This window comes from Scyliorhinus torazame, chromosome 9, assembly GCF_047496885.1.
Source record: "Scyliorhinus torazame isolate Kashiwa2021f chromosome 9, sScyTor2.1, whole genome shotgun sequence".
Taxonomy (NCBI): Eukaryota; Metazoa; Chordata; class Chondrichthyes; order Carcharhiniformes; family Scyliorhinidae; genus Scyliorhinus; species Scyliorhinus torazame.
This window is the reverse complement of record NC_092715.1, coordinates 266,770,348-266,792,839: the sequence shown is the minus strand read 5'-3', so window position 1 is coordinate 266,792,839 and position 22,492 is coordinate 266,770,348. Positions and strand designations below refer to the sequence as shown.

The window sequence follows — 22,492 nt, the reverse complement described above, 5'->3', positions numbered from 1 at the left end:
ACATTGGAAAACATGGAGGAGTGGAGGTATGTCGTTTCATGGTGATATTTGCTTTACAATCTGTTATACATTGAATAAATTATTTCAATTTTGATATTTATTCACAAACCGAAAGGCTCTACCAGTGGGTAAATCCATTTTAATGGTGTAATTTAGCTATTCTGCCAGTAGGTGGCACATCGAGGCGCCTCTTCAATTTGACCTGAACCTTGGTCAGAGAAACCTCACATTGACCTGAACACGTGTAGGAAAGAGAATGAATGATAAGTGCTCTTTTTGCCGTAATAAATGGACAAAAATCCCAATATTTTCTTGCAAGAGTTAATTTGAGAAGTTATTAAGGGGAAGAACTGTTTTAACATCTGGAATTTCTATATCCCCGTGACCTCCAACAATCCTGTGACTCTATGAGGTCTCTTCGCGCCTCCAATTCTGGCCTCTTTCACATCTTCTTTCACTTCCTTTGCCCCATCATTCGCAGCCTTGCCGACAGCTGCCAAGGCCCTTAGCTCGGGGATTCCCTCCCTAAAAATCCTCTACCTCTCCCTCCTTTAAAGAGCTCCTGAAAAGCTACCACTTCAACCAAGCTGTTGATCACCTGTCCTGATATTTCTTCATGTGGCTGAGTGGCAAGGTTTTGATTGTCTCTGCTGTGAAGCACCTTGGGTCATGTTGCTATGTTAAAGGTGCTGTATAAATATACGGTATTGCTGAATGTCTGTGGCCTCTTGCCCACATGTCAATTTTTCATAGCACATTATTCAGAATCTTGACCTGCAGCTCAGCTCGGAGTGTATTTGAGTCCATCAAGCAGATTACCTGGCAACCTATTTGAGCCATTTTATTGGATCTACATATTTTTTCCCCTCCGCTAATCCACTTCCCTTGTCTCTCTACGTTGTACCCACTCTGATACAGGATGCCAATACCTTTCTTCCCGAGAGTTCTATCTCATTTCCCTTCCGACTCATCTCTCCCCTAACCCAGCTTGACCGGAGATACTACACTCGATTGGGTCACACAGACACAGACACAGAAGTTACAGTGCAGAAGGAGGCCATTCGGCCCATCGGGTCTGCACCCTGTGGAACCACAGGTTTCCTGTGGAAAATAACAGGCAATCTCAGCCAACCGCTCCTTCCAAGGCGGGTGGTGTAAAATATTTGGGTCTAAATGTCGTTATTCCAAGAATGTAATGAAAATATCTTTACATAATTGTTATGACACCCTGGGCGAGAGCCGGGTCAATTCCAGCCCACAGACCCCGGACTCCCAACACAAGTGAATTAACCAATGATTCGTACAAAGCTTCTGAGATCTTTGACCCAAGGCTGCTCCAATGACTGACAGATTTGTAAGTGAAACACAACAGCTGATTATTTATAACAGAAATAGAGATAAGACATGCAATAATTATAATAGAATAACGGCCAGCTAATCTTCTACACCCCCTTTTACCGTCCCACCCTCTACCCAAACACACACAAAACAGACACACAAAGAGGGAGGAGAAGGGGAAAAATTATAGGAATTAAATTAAATGAAAGATGAGTGTCAAAGAACAAAGAAAGGTACAGCACAGGAACAGGCCCTTCGGCCCTCCAATCCTGCACCGACCATACTGCCCGTCTAAACTAAAGTCTTTCCAACTTCCGGGGTCCGATCCCTCTATTCCCATCCTATCCATGTATTTGTCAAGATGCCCTTTAAACGTCATTATCGTCCCTGCTTCCATCACCTCCTCCGGTAGCGAGTTCCAGGCACCCACTACCCTCTGTGTAAACAACTTGCCTCGTACATCTCCTCTAAACCTTGCCCCTCGCATCTTAAACCTATGCCCCCTAGTCATTGACCCCTCCACCCTGGGAAAAAGTCTCTAACTATCCACTCTGTCTATGCCCCTCATAATTTTGTCGACCTCTATCAGGTCGCCCCGCAACCTCCTTCGTTCCAGTGAGAACAAACCGCGTTTATTCAATCTCTCTTCATAGCTAATGCCCTCAATACCAGACAACATCCTGGTAAATCTCTTCTGCACCCTCTCTAAAGCCTCCACATCCTTCTGGTAGTGCGGCGACCAGAATTGAACACTATACTCCAAGTATGGCCTAACTAAGTGTCCTTGCTTCGGATGTTGAAGTTCAGCAGCAGGCTGTCTTCCCAGGATGCAGAGTGATTGTAACCATGGGTTTGATTGCCAACAAGGGTTTTCTGGCAGGAGCATTCAATCCAAATCTCCCAGGAAGGAGGGCTTCCTCTGGGGAGTCACTTTATTACCCTGGGCCTTCACTCAAAAGACCATCCTCAGGCCTGTGTAATTCCTATTTATTTCCAACGCCACCAGAATGGCCAACAGCCATTCTGAGATAAGAACAGAGTTCCCCAGACAGGAGTTTAAAAGGGTTTTTTAACAACTGACCCTGCCTTCAGCTGGGGGCTTGTCTGGATCTCCTTAAGATTATCTTCATCCCCCCTCAAACCATTGAGAGCTGTCTCAGCCTGAGATTTACTCTTCCTTTGTTTCCTGACTCACTAGAATGTCCTCCAACTTTACTGAGGAGTGAACCAATTGGTTGTTTGAAAGAGATGTACCCTTCAGGGAGAGAAAAACTCCAAGAGCCTCCTTCAGCTCTGAGTTCAAAATAAAACTAAAACCTGGAAGCACAGTCTCAAACAGGAAGGAGCATTCCAGAATGGCCAGCACCAATCAACATAGACTATCAACTAAGTCCCGGCAGTCTGAAACAGCTCATTGCCCGCCAGCCTAGTCCATCAAGAGATGTCATCACTGACGTCAGACCAAACAGCACATCTTGCTGGAGATTCCTTTATTTTTAAATTAAAGGTGAAATCCATCTTAAAGGTATATGCAACTTTTTGTCCAAGTACAAAAATTGAAATAGCAGAGTAACAGAAATTAAAGGGAAAGCAAGGGATTAACATGAGGATCCTTACACAATGTGCCATCTTCCTTTTGTATTTAGAGTTTAGAAGCATTATTTAATAGTAAATGCGGTGATTGTTGAGATTATTTGTTAACTAGATTTGTGAAATCAATGTGAGGGAACTATGATTTTTGTGATGCATCATGCCCCGTAGTGTCTTAATAGCAATCATTTTGAATGTCCGAAACTTTCTTTGTGTTTCTGTCCACTAGCCCCAACCCATGGACAGACCCCATAGTTCCAGAGTTGTCAACCCTCCAGGATTGGTCTGGAGTCTTTCGTATAGAAGATTAATCTACAGATCGCTGCTGGGAGCAAAAACCATACCAACATATGAGCAAAGAGCAGGGTAAGCATGTGGCCCTCAAGCCTGCTCCACCATTTAATAATGGCGTATCTGATAGTAATTTCAAATCTGCATCCTGCCTACCCCCGATGACCTATTACCCCCTTGCTCACCAAGAACCTGTCCAGCTCTGCTTCAAAAATATCCAGAATCTGTTTCCACCACCTTTCGGGGAAGAGAGTTCCAAAGACTCACGATCCCCATGAGAGAAAATATTATTGCCTTATTTCCATTTTAAATGGACGACCCCGAGTTCCAGATTCTCCCACGAGAGGAATCATTCTGTCTACATCCACCCTGTCAAGACCCCTCAGAACCTTATCTGAATCAAGTTGCCTCTTACTGTTCTAAACTCCAGCGGATAAAAGCCTAGCCTGTCCCATCTTTCCTCAAAAGACAACTTGCCCATTCCATCTATTAATCTAGTAAACCTTCTCTGAACTGTTTCCAATTCATTTACATCCTTCCTTAAATAAAGAGACCGACACTGTACATTGTACACCAGATGTGGCCTCATTAGTGCCCTGCACAACAGAAGCGTAACCTCCCTACTTCTGTAAGCAATCCACGCATAAAATTCTAACATTCTGTAAGCTTTCCTAATTGCTTGCTGTACCTGCAAAGTGATTCATGGACTAGGACACTCAGATCCCTCTGCACCACAGAGTTTTGAAATCTCACACCATTTAGATAATAAGCTTCTCTTTTGTTCTTCCTGCCAATATGGTCAATTTCTCATTTTCTCACCTTATACTCCACTTTCCAGATCTTTGTCACTCACCCTAACCTCTCTATGTTCCTTTGTAGCTTTCTCATGTCCTGTTCACAACTTATATTCCTACCCATCTTTGTGTCATTGTGAAATTTGGCCACAATATCTTCCACCCTTTCACCCAAGTCATTTATATAAACTGTAAACAGTTGCCGTCCCAGCACTGATCCCAGCGGCATCCCACTGGTCACATCTCGTCAACGTGAAAAAGACCCATTTATGCCAACACTTTGCTCCTAGCCAATCTCCAATCCATGCCAATATGTTAGTCCCTACACCATGAACTTTTATTTTGTGCCATAACCTTTGATGTGGCAATTTATCAAATGCCTTTTGGAAATTTAAGTGAAGGACATAGAATCATAAAATTTATAGTGCAGAAGGAGGCCATTCAGCCCATTGAGTCTGCACCGGCCCTTGGAAAGAGCACCCTACCTAAGCCCACACCTCCACCCTATCCCCGTTACCCAGTAACCACACCAACCTTTTTTGGACACTAAGGGGCAATTTAGCATGGCCAATCCACTGAACCTGCACATCTTTGGTCTGTGGGAGGAAACCAGAGCACCCGGAGGAAACCCACGCACACACGGGGAGAGCGTGCAGACTCCGCACAGACAGTGACCCAAGCCGGCAATCGAACCTGGGACCCTGGAGTTGTGAAGCAACTGTGCTAACCACTGTGCTACCATGCTGCCCACCTCCACCGTTCCCTGGAGAACAATTGCAGGAGCATTTAAAAAATATATATTTTCTTACACTTTAATTTATTAATTAAAGTATTGGCGATGAGATAAAGACTCAAGATTCATCCAATCAGGTAACAAAGAGTTCATTTTATAAATTCATTTGTGGCATGTGAGTGTCACTAACACTTATTCCCTGTCCCGATTTGCCCGTGGGAAGGTGGTGGTCAGCTGCTTTGTTGAACTACTGGAGTCTAGTAACAGTGAAGTAATGGCAATATATTTCTAAGTCAGGATGGTGTGTGACTTGGAGGGAAATGTTCCAATTGGCCCTGGAAAGAGAGGATAATGCAAGGATGGGCATTCTGGGCAACCAGTGAAGTGAGTTTGGGGGGGTGGGGGGAGCACTCGGAGGTGGGAAATCATGTGATGTAATCAGCAGGAATGCATCTAACCAGAGTTGGCAACTGTAGGGAGACTCAGTCTGTCTAGCGGTGATGACTGTGGTGCTATGAAACCATCAATACTTGATTCATAGATTCATAGAATTTACAGTGCAGAGGAGACCATAAGATGTAGGAGCAAAATTAGGCCACTCGGCCCATCGAGTCTGCTCCGCCATTCAATCATGGCTGATATTTTTCTCATCCCCATTCTCCTGCCTTCTCCCATAACCCCTGACCCCCTTATTAATCAAGAACCTATCTATCTCTGTCTTAAAGACACTCAGTGATTTGGGCTCCACAGCCTTCTGCGGCAAAGAGTTCCACAGATTCAGCACCCTCTGGCTGAAGAAATTCCTCCTCGTCTCAGTTTTAAAGGATTGTCCCTTTAGTCCGAGATTGTGTCCTCTGCTTCTAGTTTTTCCTACAAGTGGAAACATCCTCTCCACGTCCACTCTATCCAGGCCTCGCAGTATCCTGTAAGTTTCAATAAGATTCCCCCTCATCCATCTAAACTCCACCAAGTACAGACCCAGAGTCCTCAACCATTCCTCATACGACAAGCTCTTCATTCCAGGGATCATTCTTCTGAACCTCCTCTGGACCCTTTCCAAGGCCAGCACATCCTTCCTTAGATATGGGGCCCAAAACTGCTCACAATACTCCAAATGGGGTCTGACCAGAGCCTTATATAGCCTCAGAAATACATGCCTGGTCTTGTATTCTAGCCTTCTCGACATGAGACCATTCGGCCCATCGAGTCTGCACCGACCCTTGGCAAGAGCACCTTACTTAAGCCCACGCCTCCACCCTATTCCCGTAACCCAGTAACCCCAACCTATCCTTTTGGAAACTATGGGGCAATTTAACGTGGCCAATCTACCCAACCTGCACACCTTTGGACTGTGGGAGGAAACCGGAGCACCCGGAGGAAACCCACGCACACAAGGGGAGAAAGTGCAAACTCCACACAGACAGTCACCCGAGGCTGGATTTGAACCCGGGTCCCTGGCGCTGTGAGGCAGCAGTGCTAAACACAGTGCCATTGTGCCGCCCTAGTCTTGGACTTGATGACTTACAAAAGGAGCCTGGTCAAAACGATCCATTTGGTTTATCGTTAAGATGCAGAATGCATATAATGGTGAAGGATATCAAAAATAATGTGTCATATTTGAGGAAAAGAGAAATAAGAATAAGCATTGACAAGCATCACATAAGAAGGCAAATGCATAGAAAATATAAGGAATGTGACTGGCACAGGCCCTTTTGCGTTTTCTCCACTATTCACAAAGATCATGGCCAGGATTCTTCGACCCCGCACCGGGTCAGATAATCCCCGGGTGGGATCGAGAATCGCACCTCGCCGCCCTGACGGCGGCTCACCGATTCTCCGGCGCCGATTCTCGGGCGTCCACGGGATCGCCGCCGCGCCGGTCGGGGGCCGTTGACAGTGCCCCCCCCCCCCCCGGCGATTCTCCGGGCCCCGATGGGCCGAGTGCCCGCCGAGTTCGACCGAGTCCCACCCGGGTGGGTTACTCACCTCCCACATGGCGGGACCTGGAAGGTCTGTCTGCAGGGGCCGTCCTGGAGGGGGGACGGGGGGGGGGGGGGGTGGGGCCCACGGTGGCCTGGCCCGCGATCGGGACCTACCGATCGACGGGCGGGCTGGTTCCGTGGGGGCCTATGTTCCTCCACGCCGGGCCCCTGTAGGGCTCCGCCATATTGCCTGCCGGCGCGGAGACAGGAACCCACGCGCATGCGCGGTATCACGCCGGCTGTGGCGCGCATGCGCGGAATCACGCCGGCTGTAGTGCACATGCGCGAACTCGCGCCGGCCGTGCCGCGCCGGCTGGAGCTGCATGGACCACTCTGCCGCTGGCCTAGCCCCCTAGGAAGGCGAGCATACCGGACAAGTGATGACCGTTGTTGACGCCGGAGTGGTTCACGCCGCTTTTCACGCCGGCGCCAGAACTTGGCCATGGGATTGGAGAATCCCGGCCCATAAGCTCCCCCATCCCACACTAGCCCAATTCCTTAATTCCCTTTGAACCCCAAAATCTACCAACTTCTGTCTGAAAAGCCTCAGCCCTCAAAGATTCACAACCCTCTGAGTGAAGAAATTCCTTCTCTTCTCAGTCCAAAGTGGCTGACCCCGTATTCTGAGACGGTGACCTTGTGTTCGAGGTTCCCGGGCAGGGAAACCATTCTCTCTGCATCTGGACTGTCAAGTCCCTTCAGAACTTTATGTTTTTCAGATGAGGTATCCTATAATTTTTCTAAACTTTGGAGAATATAAACATAGTCCACTTTTCTTGTCTCACTGGGAAATCCATTGTGTCACGCATCAGTCTGGTGAACCTTTGTTGCACTCTATTTGAAGCAAGTATAGCCCACTTCAAGGCCAAGGGCAATGTGTCCAAGTTTGCAGACGACACTAAGATAAGTGGTAAAGCAAAAAGTGCAGAGGATACTGGAAGTCTGCAGAGGGATTTGGATAGGCTAAGTGAATGGGCATATAAAATTATGAAGGGAATAGATAGGATAGATGCGGGCAGGTTGTTTCCAGTGGCGGGTGAAAGCAGAACTAGGGGGCATAGCCTCAAAATAAGGGGAAGTAGATTTAGGACTGAGTTTAGGAGGAACTTCTTCACCCAAAGGGTTGTGAATCTATGAAATTCCTTGCCCAGTGAAGCAGTAGAGGCTCCTTCATTAAATGTTTTTAAGATAAAGATAGATAGTTTTTTGAAGAATAAAGGGATTAAGGGTTATGGTGTTCGGGCCGGAAAGTGGAGCTGAGTCCACAAAAGATCAGCCATGATCTCATTGAATGGCGGAGCAGGCTCGAGGGGCCAGATGGCCGACTCCTGCTCCTAGTTCTTCTGTTCTTATGTAACTTACAAGTATCTAATAAGTTTGATTTAATATCCTTAACCTGATTTGATTCAGCAAATGCAACAATGCGAAAGAATGAATCATAGCTCAATGCACTTATGCAGTTAAGAACGATGGACTATAATTGTATACGCGGCAAGGTCCCTTTTTATTGAGCTAACCTATGCAAAAAGACCATCAGATGAGCTGATGCCTAAACTGCACTGCCAGCCCTGACACAGCTCATTAATCCAGCTGAGATTTACTTTGCCCTCAACAGAGAAAAAAAAGCTTCCTTCATCTGAAGGAACAGAGCTGAGACAGATTGAGGAACTAATGAGGTCAAACCTCTTCCCTACAATGTCACAATCGTGAAAGCTCGTGAGCGGAGAAGTCGCAGACAATGTGGTTACATGCCTGCAGCAGGCAAGGAGTGGATTACGCACTTGTAAAGTTATAATAACTAATCTTGTCTAAGTAAATATATTTTATTAGATGCAAAACAGTGAATTAATTGTGCAGTGGAAAATGCAATGTATTGTCTAAGTATGTGTAGTGATATATCATGCGCCTTTTCTTGCTGCACAACCCCTGAAGTAATGAGCCAGGCCCTCACCACAACACTTGGCACCATTACCACTTCAAACAGCCATGAGACACTCTCTCTGGCATTAGAAGAAACAACATGGCCTAAATTATTTTTAAATGTGCAATCGGAGAGAATTTGAATTTGTAAAGTGTCTTACACCAAGTCACACTATCCCCAAGTGTTTTACAGCCAGTGAGCTACTCTATGAGGTGTAGTCACTGTTGTAGGAAATGGGGCAGCTCCCGCAATCAGCATTGTGCTAATAGCTGGATAATTCAAGATTATCCAGACCACAGCGACTCTGCGAGCTCTCTCACCCAGACCCTTTTCTTTTATCTCTTATCACCATTCCGACTTACTAAAACTTTTTTCCACTTTGTATATAGTTCCGAACTGTAACCAGTCACTATTTGTCAATGTTCTCTGTTGATTATTCTTTTTGTCTACTGTGTATGTACTGTGTACGCTCCCTTGGCCTCAGAAAAATATTTTTCACTGTACTTCGGTACATGTGACAATAAATATCAATCAATTTGTTTTTAGTGTCATTGGTTCAGGGATAACTATTGGGTAGGGTATGTGGAAGGACACCAATGCACTTCTTCAAGATCGTGCCTTGGCGTAGAATCACTATGATGCAGAAGTTGTACAGAATGTGGCGACGAGGGGCTTTTCACAGTAACTTCATTGCAGTGTTAATGTAAGCCTATTTGTGACAATAAAGATTATTATTAAGGAGGCCATTTGACCCATCGAGTATGTACCGATCCTCTGAAAGAGTACCCCCACCCAGGCCCACACCCCCACCCTATCCACGTGAACCCACCTCATCCCTCATCATGGACACTAAGGGGCAATTTAGCATGCCTAATCCCCCCTAACCTGCACATCTTTGGACTGTGGGAGGAAACCGGAGCACCCGGAGGAAGCCCACACAGACGCGGGGAGAAAGTGCGAACTCCACACAGTCACCCGAGGGCGGAATTGAACCCGGGACCCTGTCGCTGTGAGGCAGCAGTGCTAACCACTGTGCCACCGTGCCGGCCCAGTCACCTTTTACATTCACTTCATGGGCAGGCAGGGACTCAGTTTAACGTATCACCATTTATAAAGAAATCAAAATCACCTTTCTGATTGCAGACTGGTAATGAGAGGGGAAATTGAGGCTGTTTAAATTAAACCCCCTCCTGTTTGTAACAACATCCACACCAGTTAAGAGGTTATGGCACCTTCCATTAACTTAAGATGCCCCCAAAGCATTTTATTGCTAATTAAGTTCTTCTTGAAATGTTGTCACTGTTGTAATACTGTTTAGGAATTGGGCAAACAATTTGCACGCAATGAGCTTCCACAAAAAGCGAGATTAATTCATAAAAATTCATCACAAGATTTACATCTACTTTTAAACCAGTGTTACATCAGCAATGCTTTTTCTCACTATGTGGAGGTCATGAAATCCTCCATCCAGTCTGATCCCAGTTTGATTTATAACCTGTGCCTTTAATGTCTGAGTTTTAAATGTGGCTGTCTGTTTTGCAATATTATGATAATTTGAGGTTTGTTGAATGACCATATGTTTTGCCTCCTCGTCATCATCAAACAGCTGTATTGAAAATAGAAACAAATTATTAGGTGGTGCATAATTGTATCCAGTATATAATTAAATGGTTATGCCGTCTGCATGGTTAGGACAAGATTTCATCGATATAAACCAAATTCAGTGTCTCTCTCCACCCCTTTCCGGCCCAGCATTCTTCGAGAAGTCCATATCAAAGTGAGCTCAATGGGTAACACTCTTAAAGATTGCGGATTCAAGTCCCACAAGTCTTCAGCACAAGTCTGACTGGACACACCCTGTGCAGTACTGAGGCAGCACTGGAGTCAATCGTGTTGTCTTTTGGGTGGAACATTAAAGCCCAGACCATGTCAATCCTCTCAGGCGGAAGAAAAAGATCCCATGGCATGATATTTTTAAAAAGAGGAGTTTGTAACATTAAATAGCTTTACTTTTTATTCATTTCCCTGCGTTTGGTTGATTTCATCAACTCTGCCTTTGATGATGGGCGGTGATTTGAGTAGTCTTAAAGTGTAAATCTCATGTCCGAACAAGGGACGTTTAAAGGGACGGCACAGTAATTGGCACTGCTGCCTCACAGCTCCAGGGGCCCGGCTTCAATTCCGGCCTCGGGTGACTGTGTGGAGTTTGCACTTTGTCCCCCATTTCTGCGTGGGTTTCCTCCGGGTGCTCCGGTTTCCTCCCACAGTCCAAAGATATGCAGGGTCGGTGGATTGGCCGTGCTAAATTTCCCCTTAGTGTCCAAAAAGGATAGGTGGGGTTGCTGGGTTACGGGGATAGAGTGGCGGTGTGGGCATAAGTCGGGTACTTCAAGGGCCGGTGCAGACTTGATGGGCCAAATGGCCTCCTTCTATGATTCTATGTTCGGATAGGCTGGTAATTTTTAGGAAGTCTATTCCTGTCCCTATTTCTAAGTTCTTTTGAAAGAATGGAGCACCAATCTTGCGCCTGTTGAGAGTATTAAGCATTGGTAAGTAGGTCATCAACCAGATACAAAGGTGCAAGTTCTCTCTTTCTATCTACTTGACTTTGTGTGAAAGTTGCTGTGATGTAGGAGTAACTGTTATACCATTTGTATCAATACAAATAGTGAAGTATGAGTGAAATTGTGCAGTGCTACTTTGTTGGGGTATATTCGTAAACTGAAATCTGCAAACAACTTTAGAAACAATTGCATTTGTGTTTTGTTTCTTAACCTGCTGGAAAAAATCAGAAGCCCTTGTGGTTCTTAAAACAAAGGAGCAATAATAATTAGTGCGGAAAACGCTAACTCAGTCAGAATGTGTTCGAGAGATCCCTGTTACACAAGAGCACAGAAGGACATCTTAGATGAGATTAAAATAAAGACAGTTGTTTGTAACACAAGGCCATGAGACTGATTCAACATTAAACACGCTGGCTGGACTGAATTGCCTTTTCTTATTCACGATCTCTATTTTAGTGTCGGAATGATTAATGTTCACAATTTATCAAATAGTAAATGCTTATCCTTTTCACAGCTCTTATTTGCCTCACATTACATTCTCTTCTGTTTTTCAAAAGTAATAGGGCAGCACGGTGGCACAGGGGTTAGCACTGTTGCTTCACAGCACCAGGGTCCTGGGTTCGATTCCCGGCTTGGGTCACTGTCTGTGCGGAGTCTGCACTTTCTCCCCGTGTCTGCGTGGGTTTCCTCCGGGTGCTCCAGTTTCCTCCCACAGGTCGCGAAAGACATGCTTGTTCGGTGAATTGGACATTCTGAATTCTCCCTCAGTGTACCCGAACAGGTGCCGGAATGTGGCGACTAGGGGCTTTTCACAGTAACTTCATTGCAGTGTTAATGTGAGCCTACATGTGACAATAATAAAGATTATTATTATTGTTTTTGCCCTAATCAATTGTGTATATGTACATGGAGTACCAAACTTCGGGCCACAATGTTATGTTACCACTTCTGGATGAATGACAAATCAGAAAATGAGACTATTGGCCTGATGATAAAGGACTGCCACAGCTACGATATTATCAATCCTGCCAACCCTTAAAAAATATTAATAAACCAACTAAAGTCTTGCTCTTGGTAAGTATTATACAAAATAGCACACTTTGGAATCTACTTCAAGAATGTAACTCAATCAGGTTTGAGTAGATGTAGAAGGCAAGCTTTGCCCTTGAAGGACACGATGTCAACTCAAGCTCTCGGTTGGATGTGCTCAAGGTCTCGGCAAACGAAACAGTCTGATAATAAAGTTGTTACATCAAGCTAACGGACATCACCGCCAGCCGCATGCAGCCCAGAAAACACAATATGTTAATGACCCAGTTTTGCTGGGGTCGCTACACTTTGAATTGTTCGCTTGCTGGGTCTGAGAGGTTGGTTCGAAGTCATGAACAATTATCACACCATTAAAAGGCTACGTGACGCTGTTTATTACCAGACTTAACTTTTAGTGGTGAGTTTAATGAGTAATTGACATGCAAATGCAGGAACTTCAGCAAACTCATGGGGCAGTTGAGTAACAGATGCTATTTTGGCAAGTTTAACAGTGGAACAGAGCATAATCTCAAACTTGTGGCAATTTTTAACTCATGAGCATATTTCTCTAGTCACAAATTGCTTCACAAATTTCATAGTAATAATAGTGATGGCCACAATGTAAATTTCACCAACTGAGGACAGAAGGGTAGGCATTCTCAGGGTTACTGAGGAACTTGACACCACAAAATAAAATGATTATTCAGACAATAGCTTGTGATTTTCTGTACTTCACTTCAAATCTGTCCACATCTTAATTCTTAATTCACTGACAAAACACAAGGCAGCTTATAATAGAACTATAGAATTCCTACAGTGCAGTAGGAGGCAATTCGGCCCATCGAGTTTGCACCAACCCTCTGAAAGAGCACCCTTACTAGGCCCACTCCCCCATCCTATCTCCATAACCCCATCTAACCTACACATCTTTGTACACTAAGCAGCAATTTAGCATGGCCAATCCCCTAACCTGCACATCTGTGGACTGTGGGAGGAAACCAGAGCACCCGGAGGAAACCCACGCAGACATGGGAAGAGCATGTAAACTCCACACAGCCACCCAAGGCCGGAATCGAACCTGGGACCTGGTGCTCTGAGGCAGCAGTGCTAACCACTGTGTATTGATTTCTGTGATCGACTGATGTAATCCTCTCGCTAAGATAATTTTTATTGTCACAAGTAGGCTTACATTAACACTGCAATTAGGTTTTCATGAAAATCTTCTAGTCGCCACACTTTGGCGCCTGTTCGGGTACACAGAGGGAGAATTCAGAATGTCCAATTCACCTAACAGCACGACTTTCGGGACTTGTGGGAGGAAACCGGAGCACCCGGAGGAAACCCGCGCAGACACGGGGAGAACGTGCAGACTCCGCACAGACAGTGACCCAAGCCGGGAATTGAACCTGGGACCATGGAGCTGTGAAGCAACAGTGCTAACCACTGTGCTACCGTGCAGCCTACTAGAGGATGCAATGTGTGAATATGGCAGCATTCAGAATTACTATTGTTCAGACCACAATAATAATACTTTCTCTTGACATACATAACCTCTTGACAGACATAAAATCTGCCACTGGTCATATTTTGCCACTGCCAAAGAACAAACAGCATTTGCCGGGCATTACACTTACCCTTCCTCCGAGACTTCCTAAGGGCTCATGCACTGGAACTCGCTGTGATTAGAAATCTGCGACACTGCTGTACACTGGGACTTATGTGAATTGAGCAAGCTCTGGAGAGTTTTCTAAACCAATCCAATTGAAGAATCCTTACTGAGTCTTGCGGAGTATAAACCAGGAAGCTTTCGGTTAGATTATTTGCAAAATCAGGTACAGAAATCGAAATAAAGACAGGCAAAGAAAGATGGGATTGAGAGACAAAAAGACGCACCCGAAAGATTTTTAGTTCAAAAAAATAAATCTCCAACAATAATTCAAAGCTGAAGCAATGAGATTCCACACTTGTTAATGTTAATTTTCAGTACCATGGTGGTTATCTGTCAACATGATCTAATTCCTTAAAAATAAAGTAGGTACACTGGAGAACCCTAACTTGTTCTGGTAAGTTTAGTAAGTATCTATCACCCATGTACTTCATGCCTTTCCATGTGTGTTTGATCGCATTTCCCAGTTAAGTATTGGTGTGCTAAGCTGCGGAGGATTGAGCAACTCAGAGAGCTGGGCTGGAATTCTCCAGCTGTTGTGATTCGCTTTTCCCACCGGCAGTGCACTCCCACCAGCGGGTTTCCCGGCGGCTTGGGGTGGCTTCAATGGGAAATCTCATTGACAAGCGGCGGGAGTATAGAATCCCGCTGTCAGCGAATGGCGCGCCTCCGAGAAACACTGGGCAGGGGGACCGGAGAATCCTGCCCCTGATTTCCACATTTAACTTTGCGTGTGTAGGTGCTGGAACATGGTTGTATGATTTACTCCTTAACAAACACTGAGCACCAATTGCTACACTTTATTATGGCCGCAACATCCAGGGTGATTCATGATTTTTGTTCAAGGGGTTTGTTTTTTGAAGAGTAAGTGTAAGCTGGAACAGTCTTTCATGGAGCCATAAAATCAGGTGAATGGCAACCTGGTTACCTATAGACCCAGATAAAAGCAGTACATCAGTTGGCGACCTTTGTCTTGGGTGCGTCGCCTCGTTGAGTATGTGGTATCTGCTGGTACCTTCCTGCGACCATGGGGCACAAGAACAACAGGAGGCTGGATACTTGGTGTAATATATATATATATTTTAATTTGGGGGAAGTTTGATGAAGGTGGGAGGCACAGTGGCAGACTGCTTAGTACTGTTGCCTCACAGCGCCAGGGACCCGGGTCAAATTCCGGCCTCGGGCGACTGTCCGTGGGGAGTCTGTACGGTCTCCCGGTGTCTGCGTGGGCTTCCTCCGGGTGCTCCGGTTTCCTCCCACAGTCCCAAGATGTGCGGGTTAGGGGGATTGGCCCTGCTAAAATTGCCCCTTAGTGTCTAGGGATGTACAGGTTAGGTTACGGATTTTGGGCGAGGGATTGGGCCGAGGTGGGGCGTTCTTTCGAGGGTCGGTGCAGACTCGATGGGCCGAATGGCCCTCTTCTGTACCGTAGGAATTCTGTGGTTCCTCTGGTTTATAATTTAGTTGTGTTGAAAAGTTGGTCACTTTATCTTCTGGTTTTAGTCCCCTGTTAGATGGCATTCAGGTCAATGAAAACCGAGTGTTCTCCTTACTGGGCCTGTTAAGGAAAGGCGATGCCACTGGCGTGAATCTGGCGCTGGCGAGCTGCTGGAGGGAAGTCCCCGTTCGCCAGAGGAACACAAGTTTCATTGAAAGGGACAGGACGGTTCAAATCAAATCTGCAAAAACACTCTCTGGTGGCAGGAGGAGAAAACGAAGCACAAGGAGTTGAATAGAGCCAGATGAACGGCCCCTCTCTCCCGACCAAACACCAACCTTGTGATCAAACTTCTCCGGGTGGGTTTGCAGAGCAGAATAAAGGATTTAATTACACGGAGCTGGCTGAGTAACAAGTAGAAACTCAACTCTCAACAACCGCACAGCAAACCGCTCATGTCGAGGTAAGGGTTCTCACGCAGTGTACTTTGAAGCACCCTCCAGTAAATGTTTAATGTTGTTCTTTTACTGAAGTTTTAAATCCCGAAGGGCAAACGCTCACAGCGGTGGGAAGGAAGTTCCAAACAGAGGGGAAGATGCTCTTCTGGGATGTGCAGAGGTTTCAGTTTTTCGCGGGTTAGCAATAACAGACTGAAATCAACTTAAATCAACATCTGGACAGCGCGAACGCTGGCTATCAGATTGAAGGAATCGTGTCTTTTACTATCGACAGTCAAGAAAAACTTATTGGGGGAGGGGAAAGAAAGTTTTTGCCTCTTTAAATTGTCCGTCCCCCCCCCCCCCAAAAAAAAAGACACCAGAGTTGCTGTTACACCCATCACTTCTTCAATGTAATCATCTTCATTTGAAATCTCACTACTTTGCAGAAGGGCTTGTGCTGGGCTGGGAAGGTGGGGGACTTGCTATTATCATTGTCTGCAAGAATTAATTGGGAATTAAATAACTGGAATTGCAACAATAATTAAACCCGGTTCCTCTATTGCAAGGGTTTGGGACATTCAATTTCAGAACTAGGGGGAATGAACTTGGCATGCGCGTGCCCGGGGAGTCATCCTCTCCCCCCACCCCCCCCCCCCCCCAAGTTTGTGCCAGAAAAGTGGACAAAGTTCACTGACCTCTGACATCTGTGTGGAAACTGTTGCACTTTTTTCTGAAGACAAGTTGGTGGACGGTCTCCAGCGATGCATGTGATTTTTTTCTGCTGTAAAATAATTCTCATTAAACATGTCAGTGATTCCTGCACAGTTCCACCTCTGTCGGCAGGGGGCTTTCGATGCAGGGGGAGGCTGAGGATTGGAGTTCAGGAGCTGGCGCCAGGCTAACTTGGGCTTGGCATTAGGGTTCATGGGCAGGTTGAATAGAGGTTGGAATGTGGGTTGAGCTAAGTGTTGGGTTTGGGCTAGAGATAAGGGTTATGTTTAATGGGTGGATTTGGGCTAGAGATTATGATTATGGTTAACAGTCGGGTTTGGGCTAGGGTTAACGTTTAGATTTGCGCTAGAGGTTTGGGCTCAGGTTAATGGTTCAGTTTGGGCTCAGGTTAATGGTTCAGTTTGGGCGAGGGTTAATGGTTCAGTTTGGGCGAGGGTTAATGGTCAGGTTTGGGCTTTGCGCTAGAGGCTTGGGCTGGGGTTAATGGTTGGGTTTGGCCTAGTGGTTTGGGCTTGGGTTAATGGTTGGATTTGGGCTAGGGTTAATGGTTGGGGTTGGGTTAGAGGTTTGGCCATGGTTAATGGTTAGTTTTGGGCTTTGCGCTGGAGGTTTATGATTGGGTTTGGGCAAGGATTAATGGTTGGGCTAGCGGTTTGGCCATGGTTAATGATTAGTATTGGGCTTTGTGCTAGTGGTTTGGGCTAGGGTTAATGGTTAGGCTTGGGCCTTGTGTTAGTGGTTTGGGTTAGGGTTAATGATTAGTTTTGGGCTTTGTGCTAGTGGTTTGGGCTAGGGTTAATGGTTAGGCTTGGGCCTTGTGTTAGTGGTTTGGGTTAGGGTTAATGGTTGGGTTTGGGCCTTGTGTTAGTGGTTTGGGTTAGGGTTAATGGTTAGGCTTGGGCCTTGTGTTAGTGGTTTGGGTTAGGGTTAATGGTTGGGTTTGGGCCTTGTGTTAGTGGTTTGGGCTAGGGTTAATGATTAGATTTGGGCCTTGTGTTAGTGGTTTGGGTTAGGGTTAATGGTTGGGTTTGGGCCTTGTGTTAGTGGTTTGGGCTAGGGTTAATGGTTGGGTTTGGGCCTTGTGTTAGTGGTTTGGGTTAGGGTTAATGGTTGGGTTTGCACTAAGTTTTGAAGCTGGGCTAAGAGTTGGACTTTACGGTGATGGAATTGATTAGGTGTTGGCAGAAAACGGGAGGGTTAGGTTTGTAGTCGTGATTAGGGTAAGGTATATGGGTGGAGGTTAGATTTCATAGATTTCATAGAATTTACAGTGCAGAAGGAGGCCATTTGGCCCATCGAGTCTGCACCGGCCCTTACACCCGATTGAAGCCAACGTATCTACCCTATCCCCGTTACCCAGTAACCCCCACTTAACCTTTTTGGACACTGAGAGCAATTTAGCATGGCCAATCCACCGAACCCACACATCTTTGAACTTAGGGTAGGGATTGAGTTAGGAATTAGGAGCCAGGGGTTGGTAGGTTTCACGTTAGGGTGAGTGGGGGGCATGTGAGCAAGAAAGCACATGAATGATCCGGAAACTGACATGTACGGGAGGAATCCAATGTACAAAGTTCTGTATTTCATTGACTTGCCATGTTCATGTCTTGCCACGCAAGTTCTTTTTGTTTTCTTTGTTACGGGGGGGGGGGGGGGGGGTGGGAGAGGGGGGGGGGGTTGTTTGTAAGGTGGAGAATATTGTTATTGAAAAATTCTTAATACAAATATATTAAAAAAACCAGAGTTTGCGAATGCCGCCAACAATATTTTGGATTACGGTGTTTGGGTGTTTCAATGAAGGTGTGGGTTTTAGTTCGGCTAAACAAACACCATTAGCTCTGGAATTCTCTCCCTCAACCTCTCCGTTTCCCTACCCCATTCTCCTCCTTTTGAGACGCTTCTTCAAACTGAACTCTTTGGCCACTTGTCGCATGAGATACCCTCAATTACAACTGGAGAGAGATGATTGGTAATACAAAGGCTTTAATTAGCAGAGAACCAGACAGCTGCCGAGAAGTGTGCTCACTGCACACTGAACATTATTTTATGTATGGCTCCCTGGGGGAGGGGCGGAGCCAGAGGCAGAGTCCCCCAGGGTTCCAAACCCGGTCTTAAAGGGATCATGACATTAAAGGTACAGTTATCATTCATCACATCGCGGTATATCCTTATGTGTCTCGGTGTCAAATGCCCCTGCTCTTGTGAAATGCTTTGGAACATTTTACTAAATTAAAGATGCTGTATAAACATAAGTTGTTGGTATAGTAAAATGTAAATGTGAGTTAGTCACAGCAAAGAGAAAAGCTTACAAAGGCAGAATTAATTGATCTATATTTGTGTGGCAGAGGGCGCGATCTACCGGCTGTGTTGCTCCTGGAAGGTAGTGTGGTAGATGTCGGGAGATCCCTCTTTCGGGATCTACCAAGCTTGCCACGTCTCGTGAGATCTAACACAATCTGAAACCTGCCAATTGTGGGTGGGATCACTATTTTGAAACTTTGCATATTAAAGTGAGACAGCTACTCTCACTCTAATATGCATCTACCTAGGCCCTGGGATCTATCTCCTTCGTCTCGGACACCACAGGCGAACGCCATTCAGTGCAGGTCTCCAAGAACGGGGACCAGATGAAATGGCACTCGTGTGGATCTCCCAGTGGATCGGAGGCCCCAAGGGGCTTGCCAGCGGGCAGGGAAGCACCATGGCACTGTTGGTGCCACCTGGGCACCCTGGCACTGGCACCCAGCAGTGCCACCTGGGTGCCATCCTGGCACTCCCAAGATGCCCAGGTGGCACTGCCAGCTGGTGGGGCACTACCAGGGTGCTAGGTTGACATTTCCCCTGTGTCGGTGATTGGACCCAGGGGTGTCCTGCATGGGTATGTGTGGGTGGGTGTGGGACCCCCTTATAGGTGAGTTGGGGCTTTGGGGGGTTCGGGAGTTCCGTCAGGGGGGTCGAGAGCTCCTCGGTGCAGGAAACAGGACTATGTGCGGCCTCGTTAGGAAGTTCCCCGCTGAGGCCCCGAATCGAACAAGTGTGCTTGTTCTCGGTACTGCGCGTGCTGGGATACACCCGGCTAAACATGCTCGTCCCTGGACTCTGTTACGATTCAGTTAGGTCGCGCGCTAAGAATATTGTCTCACGGAAAGAATGGATATTTCACATGAAAAGAATTGAGTACGAGAAGGAAAGTGCACAATTATGCTCAACCTAAAGTCATACATATCTTTATAAAATGCTCAAAGGTCCATTTAAGTATTAACAGTTGTTAAGTCTTAGCAGACATAATACTTTGACAAACCCTTTACACCTCCCCACCAAGAATAACATACGTCGGAACACCATCAAGTTCCCCTCCGAGTCAAGTACCAACCTGACTTGGCAACATTCTGCTGTGTCGTCATTGTTGGTGAGTCAGAATCCTGGAACTCTCTGATCCTGAGGCTAAGTGTTGACGACGTTGTAAATGTCGTCGCGTTTCTCGATGTCGTCAACATGACCTCAGCATCCTGACCGCATACAGGGGGCCAACACGGCACTGGAGCGACCCACGCCGCTCCAGCTGCAGATCCCGGCATCAGATGGGCACCGCGGGTTTGCGCATGCGCAGTGGGACTGCCGCAATTGTGCGGTGGCTCCATCCCCCGCGCCAGCCCTGACGCAACATGGCGTAGGGCTACAGGGGCTGGCGCAGAACAAAAGAGGCCCCCAGCTCGAGAGGCCGGCCCGCCGATCGGTCGGCCCCGATCACGGGCCAAGTCACAGCGCAGGCCCCCCTGGGATCGGACCCCCCCCCCCCCCCCCAACTAGGCTGCCCCCAGGTGGATGCACGCCGAGGTCCTGCCGGGTAAGACCACACATGGACGTCACTGGCAGGACTCGGAATGTTTTTACGGCTCATCCCTGGCGGAGAATCGCCGGGGGGGACCGCGTAGCGTGGCCCCCGGCCTACAGCGCGCCGACTGCGCTGGCGCAATGATGCCGATTCTCCGCTCTCTGGAGAATCGGCGGACCGGCGTCGGGGCAGCGTTGCGCGATTCGCGCCCGGCGATTCCCCAGCCCGGCGTGGGCTGATAGAATCCCCGATCATGATTCCTAAAGCACTGATGGAGTTCCTACACTAGATGGACCACAGCTCTCCAAAAGAAGGCTCACCATCACCTTTGCAAGATTTCTATCTGTTTTCAGGCTGGAATGGTAAGCATGTGTTGTACAGGGAGGTGTGTCCAAAATTGGGCCTTGGGCTTTCTCAGCATAATTCCAGCGAGCTGGTGCCATTGTCAAATGTCCCAGAGCTAGTTGACCAATTCTGGCTGTGATCCTCGCGACCCAGATGTAGATCTGGAGTTTGGGGAGGGGTGGGGCAGAGGGTAGGATCGATGGTGCCTGTCATGGGCAGGCAGGAGCTGTAATAGCACCATGGAGCCAGGAGGGACAGAAGTGAGTTGCACTGAAAGATGTACCTTTTTGTTGGCTGCTTCTAGCAGCCCCTTTAACAGCCAATATTTATCCCTCGGCCAACATCACCAAAACAGATTAGCTGGTGGGGGGTGGTTAGGGGGCAGTCATTCCCTGGTTCATTCCTCATGGCGGTGCCCTACAAATCAGAGTTGACTTGCCTGGTTTGAATTTAAACAAAAGCTTGGCAGTTAACTGTCCCCTGGGGTATTCTCCATGGCAACACCTCTGCCAACCTCTCTTAGGCAGTATAATTGTTGCCCCCTTTGAGATTTGGTATTCTTGCAAGTCTGTCCTGATGAGTCCAAGATGAAAAGCTTTGACAGCTTTTCTCTTTTTTCAGCAATACTTAGTATCTGCAAGGGACTGAATTCCAGTTTTAACTGGCCACCTGACTATTGTATGAGCCAATAGAGAACAGGTTCTCCGGTCCCTTGACCACGTGTTTCTCGGAAGCACAATGTTCACTCGGCCACGAATATTCTTCGTAGTTTAGGTGTGGGATCTGGTCATGCAAAATTCATTTCCTACTCGTCTGAAGCAAGGTAATTATCCATAATCTTTGTGACGTAGGCATCACTCTCTATTAGAGAGAGACACATGGTTACGTAGCTTGAGGGTTACCACATCAAGCACGGGGCAAGGCAAGGCGGTAGGTCACCTTGAGCTATCATAGCTGGCACAGAGATTGAACCCATGCCATTGGCATCACTTAGCACCACACCGTTGCCACCTAAACAACTGAGCTCACCAATCTCCACAATCTGGAGTGGCAGTGTGGTAAATTCCAGGTGACTACCCCTCGCACTGTACTGGAGAGAAAGAATTGCATTTCCATAGCAACCTTCATCAACCCAGGACACCCTAAGTGATTTTACAGCCAAATTAGTACTTTTTGAAGTGCAGTCGCTGTTGCAATGTCAGGAAATGCAGCGGCAAATTTATCCACAGCAAGATCCAAGAAATAGCGATGCGATTTATAAAAATTCTTTCACGGGATGTGGAATGGCCGGCATTTGTTCTGCATCCTGAATTCCTGTTGAGGGCGGAGGGAATTTCAGAGAGCAGATAAGAGTCAACCGTGATTTGGGCCAGGATTCTCCGACCCCAGGGGGCCCCCATGGTGGCCTGGGCCGCGATCGGGGCCCACCGATCTGCGGGCGGGCTTGTTCTGTGGGGGCAATTCTTTCCTCTGCACCCGGACCCCTGTAGGGCTCCACCATATTGCCCGGGGGCCGGCGCGGAGAAGAGAACCCCCTGCGCATGTGCGGAAATACGTCGGCCGGTCTGCGCATGCGCGAGATCGCGGCGGCCGTTCCGCGCATGTGCGAACTCGCACCGTCCGTTCGGCGCCAGCTGGAGTGGTGCCAACCCCTTCGGCATCCAGCTAGCCCCCAAAATTTTGGAGAATTCCTTACTTTCGGGGGCTGTTGACGCCGGAGTGGTTGGAGCCGGTTTTCCCGCCGGCGTGGGGACTTAATCCCCAGAAGGGAGAATCCCGACCCTGGAGCCACAT

The 22,492-nt window shown here is 47.1% G+C and overlaps 2 protein-coding genes across 4 annotated transcripts in view; one reads left to right on the top strand and one right to left on the bottom strand.

The window, feature by feature from the left end:
- c9h5orf63 (chromosome 9 C5orf63 homolog) overlaps window positions 1-16,606 on the bottom strand; it is a 45,151-nt gene extending 28,545 nt beyond the window's left edge. For 2 of the 3 annotated variants that reach the window (XR_011949234.1, XM_072517432.1), the window contains exon 1: window positions 16,482-16,606. Coding sequence is in view for 1 of the 3 variants with exons in the window: in XM_072517432.1 (XP_072373533.1) it covers window positions 16,482-16,592 (111 nt within the window). In the remaining 2 variants the exon portion in view is untranslated. The remainder of the gene's footprint in view (window positions 1-16,481) is intronic. The other variant, XM_072517436.1, reaches the window with a different exon arrangement.
- megf10 (multiple EGF-like-domains 10) overlaps window positions 15,537-22,492 on the top strand; it is a 256,918-nt gene continuing 249,962 nt past the window's right edge. Inside the window, exon 1 of the mRNA XM_072517429.1 lies at window positions 15,537-15,809. The gene's annotated coding sequence lies outside the window, so the exon portion shown is untranslated. The remainder of the gene's footprint in view (window positions 15,810-22,492) is intronic.